General features: G+C 36.0%; 1 protein-coding gene across 1 annotated transcript in view; it reads right to left on the reverse strand.

Annotated features, from left to right (window-relative positions):
- Nucleotides 1–313: 313 nt before the first annotated feature.
- nol10 (nucleolar protein 10) overlaps nt 314–18,314 on the reverse strand; it is a 102,509-nt gene continuing 84,508 nt past the window's right edge. Inside the window, exons 20-21 of the mRNA XM_069886294.1 lie at nt 15,304–15,406; nt 314–693 (exon numbers count right to left, since the gene is read on the reverse strand). Coding sequence (XP_069742395.1) covers nt 574–693; nt 15,304–15,406 — 223 coding nt within the window. The 3' untranslated portion in view covers nt 314–573. The remainder of the gene's footprint in view (nt 694–15,303; nt 15,407–18,314) is intronic.

An 18,314-nucleotide genomic window follows, 5' to 3' on the forward strand; every position in this document is an offset into this window, starting at 1 on the left:
CCAACGTCTTACAAAAATTTAGGGGCTTTTTAAATGTGAAGTTTAAAAATCACCCAAAAAGCATTAAAAAAAAATGAGACAAGAATTGACCACAAGTTATACTGTAGATGAATGCTGTAATACTCCAGATGTGTGACATTTTTTAAAAAAGGATTATTTGAAAAAATTTAACACTGGTAAATTACACAGAACAGTCCCAATATTTATATATGGAAAAATTCCTATCAATACACGAAAAATTGTTTAATTTAGAATGCTAAAGTTATAAAATACGATCCATAGAAAATGCTGATGAGGAAGAATATGCTGAATATTAATATTGAAACACATTTTGTATTTTTGTTAAAAAACCCTAATCTGATAAATATACATGGTATTTAGAATGTTTTGCAAAAATACAAATTTCCAAGGTCCCAAACAGAAATTTCAACAAATGGTTTGATCTGACGTAGCAGATGACATGATTTCTTGTCTAAAGTCACTGCAAAAAGCTTTTGTTGTTGATTTCTATTTTGCTGATGCTTTGAACGTAGTTTTAGAAATGCCATCTATCCTGAAACTCAGTTATTGGTTTCAGAAGAATTGCTTCCTTTTTGAAGCTTTGCCTCGGAGATGTTCTGCCGAACGTCTCAGTCGTTTCCTTTCTTCGTGATGCTCATCCTCAGCTTCCTGTCGCCTCTTTTGCTCCTCAGACTGTGAAGGAAAGGGTGAAGGAAAGGTCAAGAAATTTAAACTTTCATTTCCACAGTCCACACACATGAGCCATGTTATTCAAATGGAAAGACTCTAGAACTCCAATAGTGTTTCAATGGCTTTTATATTATGTCTTAAAAGTTCAGAAAATAGATATGATGTATTTGATTCATTGGTGAAATTTGAAGATACATGGCGACCTTTTATTCTTATTTTCATTTGATGTAAATGCTTTTGACATACACTCACTCTTCTTGATGAGATATAGTCTTACCTTTGATTTATGGTATGAATCAAAAGCTACAAAATATATGTAACCCTCAGGATAAGATGCTCAGATTTTTTTTGTTTTGGTTAGTTTTCTTTTTTTAAAAAAATGAATAGAGTAGGCCCATCCACACTCTTAAATAACTGACCGTTAACCCTGTAATCAGCCTTCTGGTTTGTCCTTCCAAAATGCATCACCTTGTACTTCTCTGGATTGAACTCCATCTGCCACTTTTCTATCAAACTCTGCATCCTGTCTATATCATCTTGTAACCTTTGACAACCTTTAGCTTCATCCACAACTCCAACCTTTGTATCATCTGCAAACTTACTGACTCATCCTTTTGCAATTTCATCCAGGTTATTTACAAAAATCACAAAGAGCAGGTGTCCCAGATCAGATCCCTGTGGTACACCACTAGTCACAGACCTCCAGGCGGAATATCTTCCTTCCATGGATACTCTATGCTTTCTTCCTGCAAGCCAATTTTTTAATCCACACAGCCAAGGTTTCACTGATCCTGTGCCTCATGACTTTTTTTTAAAAACTTTATTTAAAATTTTATGACATGAATAAAAATTACATTTAAAGAAATAATAAAAAATAAAATAAAAATTAGAATACTACATCATTAAACTAAACAAAACTGAATATCCCTGGGTTTCGTTGTTTTAGGTGTGATAGAGCCGGAGGGGCAAGAGGAGGTGGGGTTGCATTGCTTGTCAGGGAAAATATTACAGCGGTGCCTAGGAAGGATAGATTAGAGGGCACATCCACGGAGGCTATTTGGGTGGAACTGAGGAGTAGGAAAGGAGAGGTTACACTTGTAGGGGTGTATTATAGACCACCCGAAGGGGACCGAGACCTAGAGGAGCAAATCTGTAGGGAGAGTAGATATTTGTGATAAGCACAGGGTTGTAATTATGGGAGATTTTAATTTTCCACATATAGATTGGGAAACACATTCTGTGAAAGGACTGGATGGGTTAGAGTTTGTGAAATGTGTGCAAGATAGTTTTTTACAACAATATGTAGAGGTGCCGACCAGAGAAGGAGCAGTGTTAGATCTACTGTTGGCAAATGGGATGGGTCAAGTGACGGAGGTTAGTGTTGGCGAGCACTTTGGGTCCAGTGATCATAATGCCATCAGCTTCAATGTCATTATGGAAAGAGAGAAGTCATGGCCAAGGGTTGAGGTTTTTGATTGGGGAAAAGCTAGATTTGAGGAGATGCGAAAGGACTTGCAGGGTGTGCATTGGGACAATTTGTTTTATGGGCAGGATGTAGTAGAGAGATGGAAGTCTTTTAAAGATCAGATTTTGAGAGTGCAAAAGCTTTATGTTCCTGTTAGGTTAAAAGGAGGAGCAAAAGGTTTGAGAGAGCCGTGGTTTTCAAGGAATATTGGAAACTTGGTTCGAAGAAAAAGGGAGGCGTACATTAGATATAAGAAGCATGGAGTTAAGGGGATGTTTGAAAGATACATTGAATGTAAGAGGAATCTTAAGAGAGGAATTAGGAAAGCTAAAAGAAGGTTCGAGAAAACTATGGCAAGCAGGGTGAAAACTAATCCAAAAGAGTTCCACAAATATGTTAATGGTAAGAGGAAAGCTAGAGACAAAATTGGTCCCTTAGAAAATCAGAGCGGAAAACTGTGTGTGGAGCCTAAAGAAATGGGGGAGATATTGAACAGTTTCTTTTCTTCGGTATTCACTAAGGAGAAGGATATTGGGAGATGTGAGATAAAAAAAGCAAATTGGGTAAATATGGGGAATATAGAGATTACAAAAGGTGTAGTTTTAAGGCTTTTGAAGAATATAAAGGTGGATAAGTCTCCGGGACCAAATGTCATTAGATATGGGGATAGTGCCGGAGGATTGGCGCATTGCGCATGTGGTTCCGTTATTTAAAAAGGGTTCAAGGAGGAAGCCTGGCAACTATCGGCCTGTAAGTTTGACGTCTGTGGTAGGTAAATTAATGGAGAAAATTCTTAGAGATAGTACTTATAAACATCTGGATAGACAGGGTCTGATCAGGAGCACTCAACATGGATTTGTGGGAGGAAGGTCATGTTTGACCAATCTGATTGAATTTTTTGAAGAGGTGACGAGGAATGTGGATGAGGGTAGCTCAGTGGATGTTGTCTATTTGGACTTCAGTAAGGCCTTCGATAAGGTACCACATGGAAGGTTAGTTAGGAAGGTGCAGTCTTTAGGTATAAATTTTAAGATAGTCAAATGGATTGAACATTGGCTGAAAGGGAGAGGCCAGAGAGTGGTAGTGGATAATTGTCTGTCAGGTTGGAGGCCGGTGACCAGTGGTGTGCCTCAAGGATCTGTATTGGGTCCATTGTTGTTCGTTATATACATTAATGATCTAGATGATGGGGTGGTGAATTGGATTAGTAAATATGCAGACGATACTAAGATAGGTGGAATAGTGGATAATGAAGAAGGTTTTCAAGGATTGCAGAGGGATTTGGGCTGCTTCAAAAAGTGGGCTGAAAAATGGCAGATGGAATTTAATGCTGATAAGTGTGAGGTGCTTCATTTTGGTAAGAAGAATCAGAATAGGACATACGTGGTAAATGGGAGAGCATTGAGGAATACAGAAGAGCAGAAAGATTTAGGAGTAACGGTACATCGTTCCCTGAAGGTAGAAACTCACGTGAATAGGGTGGTGAAGAAGGCTTTTAGTATGCTGGCCTTTATCAATCATTGCATGGAATATAGGAGTTGGGAGGTGATGTTGAGATTGTATAAGACGTTGGTGCGGCCTAATTTGGAGTTCTGTGTGCAGTTCTGGTCGCCTAATTATAGGAAGGATATAAACAGAGTGGAGAGAGTGCAGAGAAGGTTTACCAGAATGTTACCTGGGTTTAAGCATCTAGAGTATAGGGAGAGATTGGACAGATTAGGTCTTTATTCTTTGGAGCGTAGAAGGTTGAGAGGGGATTTGATAGAAGTATTTAAGATTATGAAAGGGATAGACAGAGTGGATGTGGATAGACTATTTCCATTAAGAGGAGGAAAGATTAAAACAAGAGGACATGAGTTAAGAATTAAGGGGCAGAGGTTTAGAGGTAACATGAGGGGGAACTTCTTTACTCAGAGAGTGGTAGCTGTGTGGAATGAGCTTCCGGGAGAAATAGTGGCGGCGGAGTCAATTGTATTATTTAAGAAAAGGTTGGACAGGTATATGGATGAGAAGAAGATGGAGGGTTATGGGCATTGTGCAGGGAGGTGGGACTAGAAAGGGGTGTTTGGTTCGGTGCGGACTAGAAGGGCCTAATGGCCTGTTTCCGTGCTGTAATTGTTATGTTATGTTAAATTAACCCCCCCCAATAATTATAACACAACATTAATCGTCTAATTTAAAATTAGTCCAACCCTCCTCACCAAAATAAAGAGTGAAGAATTAATTAACAATGTTGTAAATAAAATAGAAAAAACCCCACTTACAAAAAAGGATAAAACTTAACAACAAAAAAAATTACTAACAACAAAAAAAATATCAATACTAAAATAATACCCATAAACATATATTTAAATCAAACATAATACATGTATTTAACAAATGAAATCCACTTTAAAACTAAGTTCAAATATTAAAATCATATATCAACCACATATCTGTTATACAAAAAACCATAATTAATAATACATAAATACAGAATTTCCATTAATACCAAGTTTCCTTTATAATTCATCAAGAGAACAAAAACATCCCTTAGAAAAACAATCAGATAAACTTTTTATTCCCTTCCCTTCCCCTTATATAAAAAAAAGGAAAAAAAAAGAAAAGTTCAAACTCATAAAATTCTCCATATTCTTCATTTATAACATCTTCAAAATTCTCTATCGAAATTAACTTAATTTTATTAAACTCTTCTCCCTCAATGTATTTGTACTTGGTTTTCTTCTTTTTCTTCTCATCACCTTTCCCCTCATCTTCCTCTTCATCTAATTCAACATCCTCAATTTTTGACTTATTATCTTCTATGACATCATCCTCTTAAAAGAGAGAAAAAAAGAGAAAAAACCCCCAAAAAAGGGAAAAAAAAGAGAAAAAAACCTCCTAATTCCCTCTCAATTACAATCAGAAAACAAAAAGAGTTAATTATTTATTTATTTATTTAAGTTTTTTTTTTAAAAAACCTTCACTTCTTAACCCGAAAATTAAAAAGAAAAAAAAACAGGTCGGAGGTCACGACTACCTCTTCCTGTTTAAACCGCCCAAAGCGGTAACTCCCCCAAAATATTGGGTGTGAGATAACTCACAGGTAGCTCATGACTTCTGGAAACTAGTGCCCACCCAGTTCCCTCTCCCAACTCCCATTTCATTAAACTATCATCATTATTTAAACTATTTAAACTCTTCTCAAAAAAAAATTTTTTTTTTTTTAAATCAACGTTACCACTTCGGCCACCATTGCTTCCATTTCTTTTAAAAATCTGGATCCCACCTTACATCTCTACTCTCTTTGGAGACCTTGAAGGACTACATCGTTCCTGAAACTGCATGATTGGTAGAGACTGAGCAAAGTCCATAGCCTCTTTAGGATTGTCAAAGAACTTTGGCTGATTTCCACCCTGAAAAATCTTCAGTACCGCAGGATACCTGAATGTTGCCTTATGTCTTTTTTCCCCACAACAGTTCTTTCACAGAATTAAATTCGCGTCGTTGAAACATAATTTCTTGACTCAAATCTTGATAGAAGAAAACAGGATCATTCTGAACCATCAAAGGAGATCTATTTTGCTGGGCATTTCTAATAGCCGTACGTAAAATTGTCTCTCTGTCACAATAGTTTAAACAACAGATCAGAACAGGTCTTGGATTCTGTCCTGAAAAAGATTTTCTTAAAACTCTATGAGCACGTTCCAGTATTAAACCTTCAGGGAATTTATCCTGTCCTAACACTCGTGGAATCCATTCAATAAAAAAATTTTCTTGAATCTGGTCCTTCTATGCCTTCTGGCAAACCAAAAATTTTCATGTTGTTCCGTCTAGATTGATTCTCCAAATAATCAACCTTTTTTGCTAAATTTTTATTTTGGATCTGCAATGTTTCAATTATTCTATTTTCATCTTGCAGTTGATCCTGTACATCGACTAAACCTTGATCACACATTTCAAATCTTTCAATGGTTTCAAGCTTAAAAGCTCCATTAATGGCTTCCGCCATCGCATTAATCTTGGAAATAAACAGGTTCACAAAATTAGCTAAGTGACTCAATACAGAATATATCTTATCTTCAAGATCCTTAACAGACATTTCAACAGAAGTAGATTCAGGCATAATGGGATCTTGCTGTTCCTTAGAGACCACAGTATCTTCTGTCCCTTCCCTTAATTTAGTATCTTTTCTAGCAGTTTGACTTCGTATAAAAATCCCTCTCAAAGTCCCCCCAGCAATGCCAAGAGACTGAAGATCAGGGTTATCTTTAAGCCAAATCTCTTTAATCATCTTCACTGAATCGATGTCTGGAAAAACCGTTGTAATTGAAGATGCATTTTGCAGCGCCACCACTGTAGCAGTCGAATGACAGCTCTTTAACTCTCCAGCTGATGGCGCCCCAGCTGATTCAACTGTCAAAGTCTCAGTAACAGCACTCGCAGTGGCCATTGTGTGAAATACTGGCACCCGGCCAGCTCTTTGTTCTGAAAGCTGCTGAGTGCGACTTTCAGAGAGCCTTACCGGTTCAAAACGGAGTTTCAATGCCGAATTCTGTACGTCTTCTTCTGGATCCATTCTACGTTGAGTCCTGGCTTCTTGTAAACAAGTAGGCTCAGACAATTTCAGAAAATGTAGTTTTTTTAACAGTCTGTTGATGTTTTCTTTTACTTTTTTTGCATATAATCCATTAGGTATTAATTCAGCACCTCTTATTATTTATAAACTTTTAAAAGAACTTTAACAGGCACTTAAAGACAAAACAATTAATCAGAGTCAGGAGAGGTCTGGAAGGCACGTCTGTTCCCTACGCCATCTTGCCACGCCCCCCTGCCTCATGACTTTCTGAATGAGTTTCGCCTGGGGGTCCTTGTCAAATACTCTGATAAAATCCATGTAGTCCACATCTACTGCCCTACTGTCATCAATTTCTTTTGTTACCTCCTCAAATAACTTAATTAGACTCGTGAGGCACGACTTTCCCTTCACAAAGCCATGCTGAATATCTTGGACTACGTTTTACTTCTCCAAATGTTCAGAGCCTATCCTGGAGAAACGTCTCCATTATTTTGCACACCACTGACGTAAGACTCACCAGGCTACAATTCCCAGGATTCTCCCAATTACTATTTATTTTAAAAATAGGGGACTACATTTGTCATTCTCCAATTCTCCGGCACCTCCCCTGCACCCAAAGATCATAGCTACTGCTCAGCTATTTCTTCTCTCACTTCCCACAGCAACCTGTGGTGTATAGTGTCCGATCCCGGGGATTTATCAATCTTGATGTTTTTAAGGTCTAACACTTCCACTTCCTTAATCTCCATGCTGTCCAGCAAATAGGCCTGTTCAATTTCGACCTCATCGTGATCCTTTTCTCTTGTGAATACTGACACAAAGTATTCATTTAGAATCTTCACAACCACAGCCTCTAGGCACGTTGCTTCCTTTATCCTTTAGCAGCCCCATCTTTATCCTGGTCATTCTTCTGTTCTTCACAAACACATAGAACCCCTTAATTCTACAGGCCAAAGCCTTCTCATTACCCCTTTGTGCTATCTTAAGTCCTTTCTCAAGCTTCTTCCTAGCTACCATATACTTCTCATGAGGCCTTCCTGTTTCCTATATCTAATGTATACTTCCTTCTTTCACTTGACTAGTTGTCTCACCTGTTTCATCATCCATGGTTCCCTTAGAGCAAATCTTATCAATTTTAGACATTTTCATTGCCAAATGCTCAGGTACTTTTTGTCAACAAGAACTCCAAATAAAAAATCTCCTTCAAAGCAAGAGTTAGAATTTCTTTCACAGGATCGAGATAAGTTTTTGGAATGGTATTTGCTGTCATTGGGTTGGGGGGGGGGGGTGGGGGGGGGTTGGGGCAAATATGGACTTTGGGTAAGCATATGTACATGAATGGTTTTGTTTATTGGATTTTGTAAGTCTGTGAAAACTAACATAAAATATTTAAAAACTCAGAAGATGTGGTAGTTCATTGCTGATGTTAGCAATATTTAAAAGAAAGACACAACCCCAAAGAAAAAATACCACGCTGTGTGTTTGTTCATGTTCATCCAAAAGGCTGGATGGACCAAGTTGGAATCAATTTATGATTACAGAAAATATGACTAAGGTGTTCCAGTGGACTCTTAAAAATAGCTGCACTTTGTTTCTGGGATCAATTCAGGGCGCACAGAACTGAAGCCATTTTAAAAACAAGGCAGGAGAACTGAAAACCCAGATAGTTGTTATTTCTAGTAGTTTGACGAGCCAATTGCAGCCTTTAGATGTGTATATAAACAAGCCGTTTAAAAATAGCATGGAACAAATGGCTGGTAGAAAAGGACCATGAACTAACACAAGCAGGAAGAGTGAAACGTCCGGGGGGGGCGTGGCAAGATGGCATAAGGATCAGACGTGCCTTCCAGTCCTCTCCCGACTCTTTGTTATTGTTTTGTCTAGAAATGCCCGTTAAAACTTTTTAAAAGTTTAAAAATAGTTAGAGCTGTTAGGCTAATCCCTGATGGTACAGTTGTTGAAGAAAAGTAAAAAAAAACGACAACAGATTGTCAAGAAACTACATTTTCCAGGACTTAAAGATTCCAAGCCTACCTGCACACGGGAAGCCAGACTACAGTGCGAGATGGACCCAGGGGAGGAGATCCGAGGTTCGGCAGCGGAGTCCAGTTCTTTGTCCGTAGGACTCTTTGAAGATGGAGCCCGGCAGCCCTTAGAACAAAGGGCTAGCTGGGCGCATGTGCGAGAATCAGGGAGTGGAGATTTAACCTTGGATAAAGCACCAGTGCTGCAAGATGTACTATTAACAAAGGAGACTTTACTAAAACCCGATTTACAAGAAGTATTTGATAAAATATGGGGTAAGAATATCCCTAGCCACAGACCTCCAGATACTGCTGAGGAGGCTGTGGCAGGGGTTTCTACACGCAGCCAAACTATAAGAAAAACTGCTAAAGTTAAAATGAGGGAAGAAATAGAAGATCCTTCAGTGAAACAGAAACGGCAGGAGCCTATTGTAGTTGAATCTACTCAAATGGATATGTATTTTCAGAATTTTGAAACCAAGATACATCTTACAATGATGCAATTATCCAGAGTTGTAGTTCAAACTAATACTGAGCTTAAGGTTTTGACGGAAACTATCACTAAACAGATGGCTGATTATGGAGCTTTCAAGCTTGAAGTGAAAGAAAAATTTGAAGATGTTGATCATGAAATGGATATAGTACAGGAACAAATGCAAGAAGTAAATAAAACAATTGAAGATTTACAAATTCAGAATAAGAATCTGATGAAAAAGGTTGATTATTTAGAAAATCAATCTAGACGGAATAATATAAAAATTGTTGGTTTACCAGAAGGTATGGAAGGACCGGATCCAAGAAAATTTTTTACTGAATGGATCCCGCAGGTGTTAGGACGGGATAAGTTCCCGGACGGTTTAATTTTGGAACGTGCCCATAGAGCTTTAAGAAGAAAGTCTTTTTCAGGACAAAATCCAAGATCGGTTTTGGTTCGTTGTTTAAATTATTGCGATAGAGAGACAATTTTGCGCACGGCTATAAGAAATGCACAACAAAGAAGATCCCCCTTGTTGGTCGAAAATAATCGTGTTTTCTTTTATCCGGATTTGAGTCAAGAAGTTATGTTTCAACGGCGTGAATTTAATCCTGTGAAAGAAGTGTTATGGAGAAAAGGATATAAAGCAACATTTAGATATCCAGCAGTATTGAAGATTTTTCAAGATGGTTATCAACCCAAATTTTTTGATAATCCTAAGGAGGCTATGGATTTTGCTCAATCTTTGTCAATTACGCAATTTCAAGAAAGACGTAGTCCACCACGGTCTCCAAAGGGGGTGGAGACAGAAGGAGGGAGTCGATTTTCAAGAAGAAATGGAGATAAGGGAGATAAGAGAGATAAAATTGTTCAGAAAAATTTGGAGATGGAAGAAGGGAAATGATCCCCAAGAAGAGATGGAGATAAGGGTGGCCGTAGAGATTAAATTGATTAAAAGAAAATTCTTTTAATACTGGATGGGCAGTATTTTCCAGCAGTCATCAGCTACGTGTGAGTTATCTCACACCCATTTTTTTTTGGGGAGTTACCGCATTGTGCGGTTTAGACGGGAGGAGGTATTTTTAACCTCCTACCCGGTTTTTCTTTTCTTTTTTTGTATTATCAGATTAAAGAGTGAAGGGGTTTTTTTTAAATAAAAAAAATTTTTTTTTTCCTTTTTGTTTTCTTTTTTTTGATTGTATTAAGAGAGGGTAAAGGGGAAAGAGTTGGGGTTTTTTTTTCTAATTGTTGAAAGATATGTCGAAATTTAAGTTTGCTTCTCTTAATGTTCAGGGTTTGAATAATCCTATAAAGCGTAAGAAAGTACTTGCTTATTTAAAAAATTTTAAAGTAGATGTGGCCTTTTTACAGGAAACTCATTTGACAGATAAAGAACATTTGAAACTTAAGCAGGATTGGGTTGGACAAGTCTTCTATTCTTCATTTAATTCAAAGGCAAAAGGAGTTGCGGTTTTGGTACATAAGAATTTACCGTTTCAATTGCAAGACGAGGAGAAAAATGGAGGAAGACTACTTAAGTTGAACTGTATGATTTCTAATGAAGCTTGGACTTTGATTGATGTTTATGCCCCAAATGTTGAAGACTCTGCTTTTATTACAGAAATATCTTTATTATTGGGACAAGCTAATTCCAATGTGATGATTGGGGGGGATTTAAATATGGTATTAGAACCGTTATTAGATAAGTATCCAAAGGTAATTAAGAAATAAAAGATGGCGATACATATGGCTAATACGATGAAAGATTTGAATTTAGTTGATATTTGGCGTAGATTTAATCCTACACAGAAAGACTTTTCTTTTTATTCTTCTCGACATAATTCTTTTTCAAGACGATTATTTTTTAATTTCGGCACATTTACAGGATAAAGTTATATCTGTGGATTATAAGGCAAGGTTAGTCTCGGATCATTCATTGTTATTATTGGAATATCAAAGTTCTCAAGTTACACAACATACTTTAAGATGGAGATTTAAATCTATGTTACTACAAAAGCCAGAATTTATTGTTTATTTGAAAAAACAAATTGAGGATTTCATTGCTAATAATGTTCATTCTGTTTCTGATCAGTTTGTTTTGTGGGATGCAATGAAAGCTTTTTTACGAGGTCAAATTATCAGTTATGCATCTAAATTGAAGAAAGAGAGAGTTAGAGAAACTGAGGATTTGGAGAAGAAAATAACAATGTGTGAAAAAGAATTTCAAAAGAAAGCTACTGAATTTCAAAAGATCCAATTAACTAATTTAAAGTTGAAGTATAATAAGTTACAGTCATATCAATTTGAATGTCTGTTGAATCGTTCAAAAAATCAATTTTATGAATGGGGTGAGAAAGCTCATAAAGTATTAGCTTGGCAATTAAAAAAAGAACAGTTATCTAGGATTATATCAGCTATTAGAAATAAATCGGGTATTACTTTTAGTCAAAAAGAAATTAATGATGAATTTTGTAATTTTTATAAAAAACTTTATTTGACTGAATGTAAAGAGATAAAAGAAGATGCAATAGACTCTTTTTTGAAAAATATTAATTTACCACAGTTAACTCAAGAAGATAGACAGGAGTTAGATAAACCTTTTATGGATAATAAAATTGAAATGGCTATAAAAGATATGCCAAATGGAAAAGTGCCTGGTGGAGATGGTTTTTCTATTGAGTTCTATAAGAGTTTTTATGTTGATATATCTTCCTTATTTAAGAATGTAATACAACAACTTTATGATACTTTTCATTTACCTGAGTCCTGTTCTAATGCTATAATTACAGTTATACCAAAAAAAATAAAGACCCTTTACAGGTAGCTTCTTACCGTCCTATATCATTGTTAAATGTAGATTATAAAATAGTGGCTAAAGTTATGGCTAATAGGTTAGCTCAGTATTTACCAAAGATAATACATCGTGATCAAACAGGTTTTATTAAAAATAGGTATGCTTCGGATAATATTTTACGATTAATTACTTTAATAAATAGATCTAAATCTCAGAAGAATTATCCAATGGTGGTTTCATTGGATGCAGAAAAGGCATTTGATAGAGTAGAGTGGAAGTTTTTATTTAAAGTACTTGAGAAGTTTTCGTTTGGTCCCTCATTTATTGGTATGATTAGGGCTTTGTATAATGGCCCGAAAGCTAGAGTTGTTACTAATGGTTTGCTTTCAGAATCTTTTAATTTAACAAGATCTACTAGACAAGGATGTCCATTATCACCCGCTTTGTTTGCTTTAGTTATTGAACCTTTAGCACAATTAATATGTCAGAATGAAAGTATCAAAGGTATGAGAGTTTCGAATGAAGATTATAAAATAAATTTATTTGCGGATGACGTTTTGCTCTATTTGGTGGATCCTGATGTTTCTCTGCCAGCACTTCAAGATTCTTTAGAGATTTATGGTCAATTATCTGGTTATAAGGTTAATTGGACTAAAAGTGAAATTTTATCAATTAGTAAAGATGATTATTCAATGTTTAGAAATATTACGAATTTGAAGTGGACGAAACAAATTAAATATTTGGGAATTAATGTTAATACTGATTGCCAAAACTTATATTCACTTAATTATCTTCCTTTAATGAAGAAGATTAAGGCAGATTTAGTTAAATGGAAAGATTTACCTTTGGGTTTATTAGGAAGAATTAATTCTATAAAAATGAATATTTTTCCTCGTATACAATATTTATTCCAATCAATTCCCTGTTGTTTACAAAAAGGACTTATATAAGGTAATTAGGGATTTTTTGTGGAAAGGAAAATTCCCTAGGGTGGCGTTGAAAAAAATTGATGTGGGATTTTCAATTTGGAGAGTTACGACTACCTAATTTTCAATTTTATTATGAAGCAGCTCAATTTAGATTTCTTAGCGTATTAATGGCCACACAAGAAACGCCTAGTTGGGCACAGATAGAATTGGCAGTTATTTCTGAAAAATTTTCGAATGAATTTTTATTTCGATGGAATAAAAATTTGTTACGAACTTATGATGTACCAATATTGAAACATTTAATGAATTTATGGACAAGTAAATTACATAAAATGGGATTGAAAAATAAGTGGTCGGGAAGATTACCATTATTTAATAATCAACTTGTTCCTTTCACGGTATCTAATACTATTTTGAAACAATGGGAGGAGAAAGGAATACATAATTTATCTGACTGTTTTTTAGAAGGTCATTTTTGTTCTTTTGTAGAATTGCAAAAGAGATTTGATATAAGTGGTCATTCTATATTTGTGTATTATCAGTTAAGATCTTTTGTAAAACAGGTATGTGGTTGCCAAATGAATTTATTGTCTGAAACTGATTTTGAGAAATACGTGCTCTCATTTCCAAAAAAGGGTTTTTCTCAGGCTTGTATCGTATTTTGTTGGAATGTGAAAGTAAAATAGATTGGGATAAAGATAAAATGAAATGGGAAAAAGATTTAAGCTTAACAATAACTGAAGAAGATTGGTCTGAAATTTGTCGTAACAGTGTTCGAAAATTGATCAATGCTAGATTGGCGATGATCAATTATAGTTTTATACATCAATTATATTTAACACCCGAAAAATTAAAAAAATTTGGTTTTAGTAAGTCAGATCTTTGTTTTCGTTGTGATCAGGTTTCTGGTATTTTTTTTTACATGCTGTTTGGTTGTGTGATCGGTTACAACAATTTTGGAAAGGTATTCAATCTGTATTTAATAATCTATATAATCTTCATATTGTATTAGACCCTGATATATTTTTATTAGGGAATATGCAACCGTTGATTGATTTAGAATTAGATAATTACCAGATTTCTTTTATTTATTTTGCGTTGGCAGTGGCTAAGAAATGTATAGCGATTACTTGGAAGAATAGAAATGTATTGTCTTTAGATAGGTGTTATTCAGAGATGAAGTTTTGTTTGGTCATGGAAAAAATATCATTTTCTATACAAGATAAGATGTCTTTTTATGAGTTAAAGTGGACCCCATTTATTGATTATATACAATTTAAATAAGTTTGAATTAATCATTTTTTTTTCATTTTTTTTCTTTTTAAAAAAAAACTTTTCATTTATATATATATTTTTTTCTATATATATGTTTTTTTTTCTTTCCTTTTTTAGTTTTTTTTATTAGTTGGCTTTTTTTCGTTTTAAGTATTTTTATGTTTGTTTTTGTTTTTTTATATATAGTTTTATATAATAAAAATTTTGTGGACTAATAATTAATACTTAATTAATATTTTTTAAATATATATATTGATTTTCTTTTTAAGATATTTAAAAAAAATTTTTTTTCTCTTATTATACTATTAATTCTTCACTCTTTATTGTGGGGGTGGGGAGGGGGGGTTTAGGGGTTAAAAATAGTTTCTTTTCTTTTAGTCTTAGTTTTTAGTTGTCAGGGGGAGATTTTGAGATTGGTATTGTATTAATTATGTTACTTTGTATTTGTATTACTTCGTTTTGTATTTTTTTTTGTATGTGAATTACTGACTTTCTTTATATGTTAAAATTAATAAATAAAGTTTCAAAAAAAAAAGAGTGAAACGTCCCACCATTTCACAGTTGTGTGAGTGGGTGAAAACATCTTGGGAAAATGTAAGAGCTAGAATTATTGTTAAGGCTTTTAAGAAGTGTGGAATTAGTAATTCCCTTGATGGCACTGAAGACGATGCATTATTTGAAGATGGCGATACCAGAAGGAGTGATGATGAGTTTTTGGGCTTTGACAGTGCTGTTACTGACAAATGTTCAGGATTTGAAGATGATTACAGTTTTTGATGTTTCCCAAATCTTTTATTGTGTTTTTGTTTATGATAGTTACTTGTTTTATGTTCTCCTGTAAAAGGTTTTCTCTTGTTAATTACAGCAGTATTATTATTAAAATGAGTTTTACCATCATCCTGGTTGCATGTTTTTCCCAAGATTTACCTGTAAATCAAATTTTTCCTAACATTTCCCACTAACCCGGGGGGGGGGGGGGGGGGGTGGGGGGGTGGCGCTTATATGCCCATGGGTCTTGTATACTGTCAAATATGATACTTTATTCTTCTAAAAATATTCCAATCATACTGTAAAGATTGTGCAATTGGCTTACCTTTTTAAGGGCAAATGTTAACTGTTTACTGCCGACAGTGGTATCAGACAACTGGAGCCTTCCAGACTTTTCTTCCTGTTTCACACGCTCTTCAAATGATGTTCTATGCAGTACAAGGAACACAAAATATACTATAATGAAAAAAATACTAGTTACTAGACATTGAGTCACAAACCTTGTACTGTCAACAAAGGCTAACAATTACTGTTCAAATTTAAACTTCCTCTGGGAAGGTGCTGCTTTTCTAAACTGCTGTAGTCCTTGGTGTAGGTACTCTTATTGTGCAATGCACATTCACACAATTAACTGGGGTGCTATTCAATTTCACACAAGCCATAAACCTTTGATCATTTCCAGACCAGATAAGGAAGCAAAAAAAAAATTAATTGTTATATTAAAAAAAAATATCGGATTACTGATACCAAATCTCAATGCAAAATTTATATAATTAAATAACTGAAACGATCTTACCCTTCAATAATTGGAGTAACACAAGTACAATGAAGTTTTTTTTCTTGCTTTTGCCAAAGTGGTACACAAGATATACTGTCTTCAATACAACCATAGAACACTACAGCACAGAAAGTTTCTTTCACCCATTCATCCGTGCCAAACTATTTTTCCGCCTAGTCCCATCAACCTGCATCCGCAACATAGCCCTCCATACCCCCCCATCCATGTATCTATCCAAATTTCTCTTAAATGTTGAAATCAAACCCACATCCATCACTTCTGCTGGCAGCTCGATCCACACTCACCACCCTCTGAGTTAAGAAGTTCAGCTTTAACCTGTGCCCTCTTGCTCTTGTCTCACTCAAATTCGGTGTAAAAATCCTGCTTTGATTTACCCCATCTGTAACCCTCATAATTTTGTATACTTCTATCAAATTTCCTGGTATTCATTAACACTCCAGTGCATAAAGTCTTAATCTAGTGTGTAATACAAAAGTCTGCAGATGCTGTGAATGCACTAAAAAAATACAAATGCTGGAGGAACTTAGTCAGTCGCACAACGTCCATTCGAGATAAAGATATATTACTGAGACATTCTTCAATGAATAAGAACAGGAAAGCTTCAGAATAAAGATGAAACTTTGGCCAACCAGCAAAAGGTGCTACTTGGATACAAGAGGAGAGGTGCTTACCCAACAACTCCTGCCAACATTCTTGAAAATGTCCTCTTCACTCTTTCAATCTTATGAATATCAAATCTGCATACAATACTCCATACTTGGCCATATACAACTAAGATAATATCCCAACTCCTGTACTCAGTGCTTTGACTTATGTAAGCCAATATGCCAAAAGCTCTCTTTACAATCCATCTCCCTGTGACGTCACTTTCAGGGAATTATATTGCTGTATTTCCAAAGCCCTTTGTCCTACCGCACTCAACTATGTCCAATTGTTTAATGTGCAAGCCCTACCTTGGTTTGTCCTCCCCAAGAGCAACACCTCACACTTGCCCACATTAAGTTCCATTTTGCAGCCATTTTTCAAGCTGGTCCAGATTCTACTGCAGGCTTTGAAAGCCTCCCTTGCTGTTCACTACACCCCCGATCAATTTGCTGATCCAATTTACCACATTATCATATAGTTTGTTGATATAGATGAATAGCAGCAATGGATCTAGCACCAGTCCCTGAGGCACACCACTATTCACAGGCCTCCAGTCAGAGAGGCAATCATCTACCATAACCCTCCATCTTCTCCAGCAAAGCCAATGTCTAATCCAATTTATTACTTCATTCTGATTACCAAGCAACTGAATCTTCTTGACCAACCTCCCAGGTAAGACATTGTCAAGAGCCTTATTAAAGTCCATGTAGATAACATGCACACCCTTTCCTTCATCAGGCCACTTGGTAATCGTAGAGAAGCATTAAGATTAGTTTGACATAACCATTCTCAATCTGTCTGCAGGCTTAAATTTTTTTCGCTCAACTACTGTACTTTCTGCTCTGGCACTCTGTTTCCTACCCCCTGCAACTTCAGTTTAAATTCCCCATGGCAAGGATATTGGTCCCCATCGAGTTTAGATATAAAGTATTACAATACACCAAGAGAGAATAAAGAGATAATAAATATAAAAAATATTATTCACAGTGGAAGTCAGTGAAAGAGGAAACATGCACCTTCAATATTGCAGTTAATATGATCCCAGAGAAGCTTCTGGGTTGAGTAGTATGGGGACGTTAAAGAGTCTGATTTAACATTGGAAAAAGCTGCACGTTAACCTGTGGGCGCTGGACTTCAGGCATCCTCTATACTTTCTAACAGAGGAGAGCAACAGGAACAGATTATGAACAAGTTGATGGTTCTTTATGATGTTGGATGCATTCTTGAGGAAGTATCGCACAGAAATGGACTTGCTAGATTTGCTATGTTCTTCAGCCTTTTGTTCCTGGGCACACATCTTTCTAAACTAGGCTGTGATGTAACCAGTCAGCAACATTAGTCTAGGACTCTGGTTTCTTAGACCAGTATTATAACCATAACCACTTAGGTTGTGCAGTATCTTCTTTCTCCTTCTTTGGCTTGGCTTCACGAACGAAGATTTATGGAGGGGTATGTCCACGTCTGCTGCAGGCTCGTTGGTGACTGACGAGTCCGATGCAGGACAGGCAGGCACAGTTGCAGCGGTTGCAAGGGAAAATTTGTTGGTTGGGGTTGGGTTTTTCCTCCTTTGTCTTTTGTCAATGAGATGGGCTCTGCAGTCTTCTTCAAAGGAGGTTGCTGCCCGCCGAACTGTGAGGCGCCAAGATGCACGGTTGGAGGCAATATCAGCCCACTGGCGGTGGTCAATGTGGCAGGCACCAAGAGGAGTATAGGTATAATGAGGCTGAATAAAGCTGGTTCTCAGGTTCGGTAAATAACTGTGTCTGTCATTACCTGTACTTTCTGAAAACAGTAGTTCAAGCTAAAACAGTCCATCATTGTAGCCGAGTCCAGTTCATTGTCATCTGATTGCACAAGTACAACCCGCAGAACATGCAGACACACAACCAGAC

Source organism: Narcine bancroftii, chromosome 6 (genome assembly GCF_036971445.1).
Source record: "Narcine bancroftii isolate sNarBan1 chromosome 6, sNarBan1.hap1, whole genome shotgun sequence".
In the NCBI taxonomy this organism is placed as follows: Eukaryota; Metazoa; Chordata; class Chondrichthyes; order Torpediniformes; family Narcinidae; genus Narcine; species Narcine bancroftii.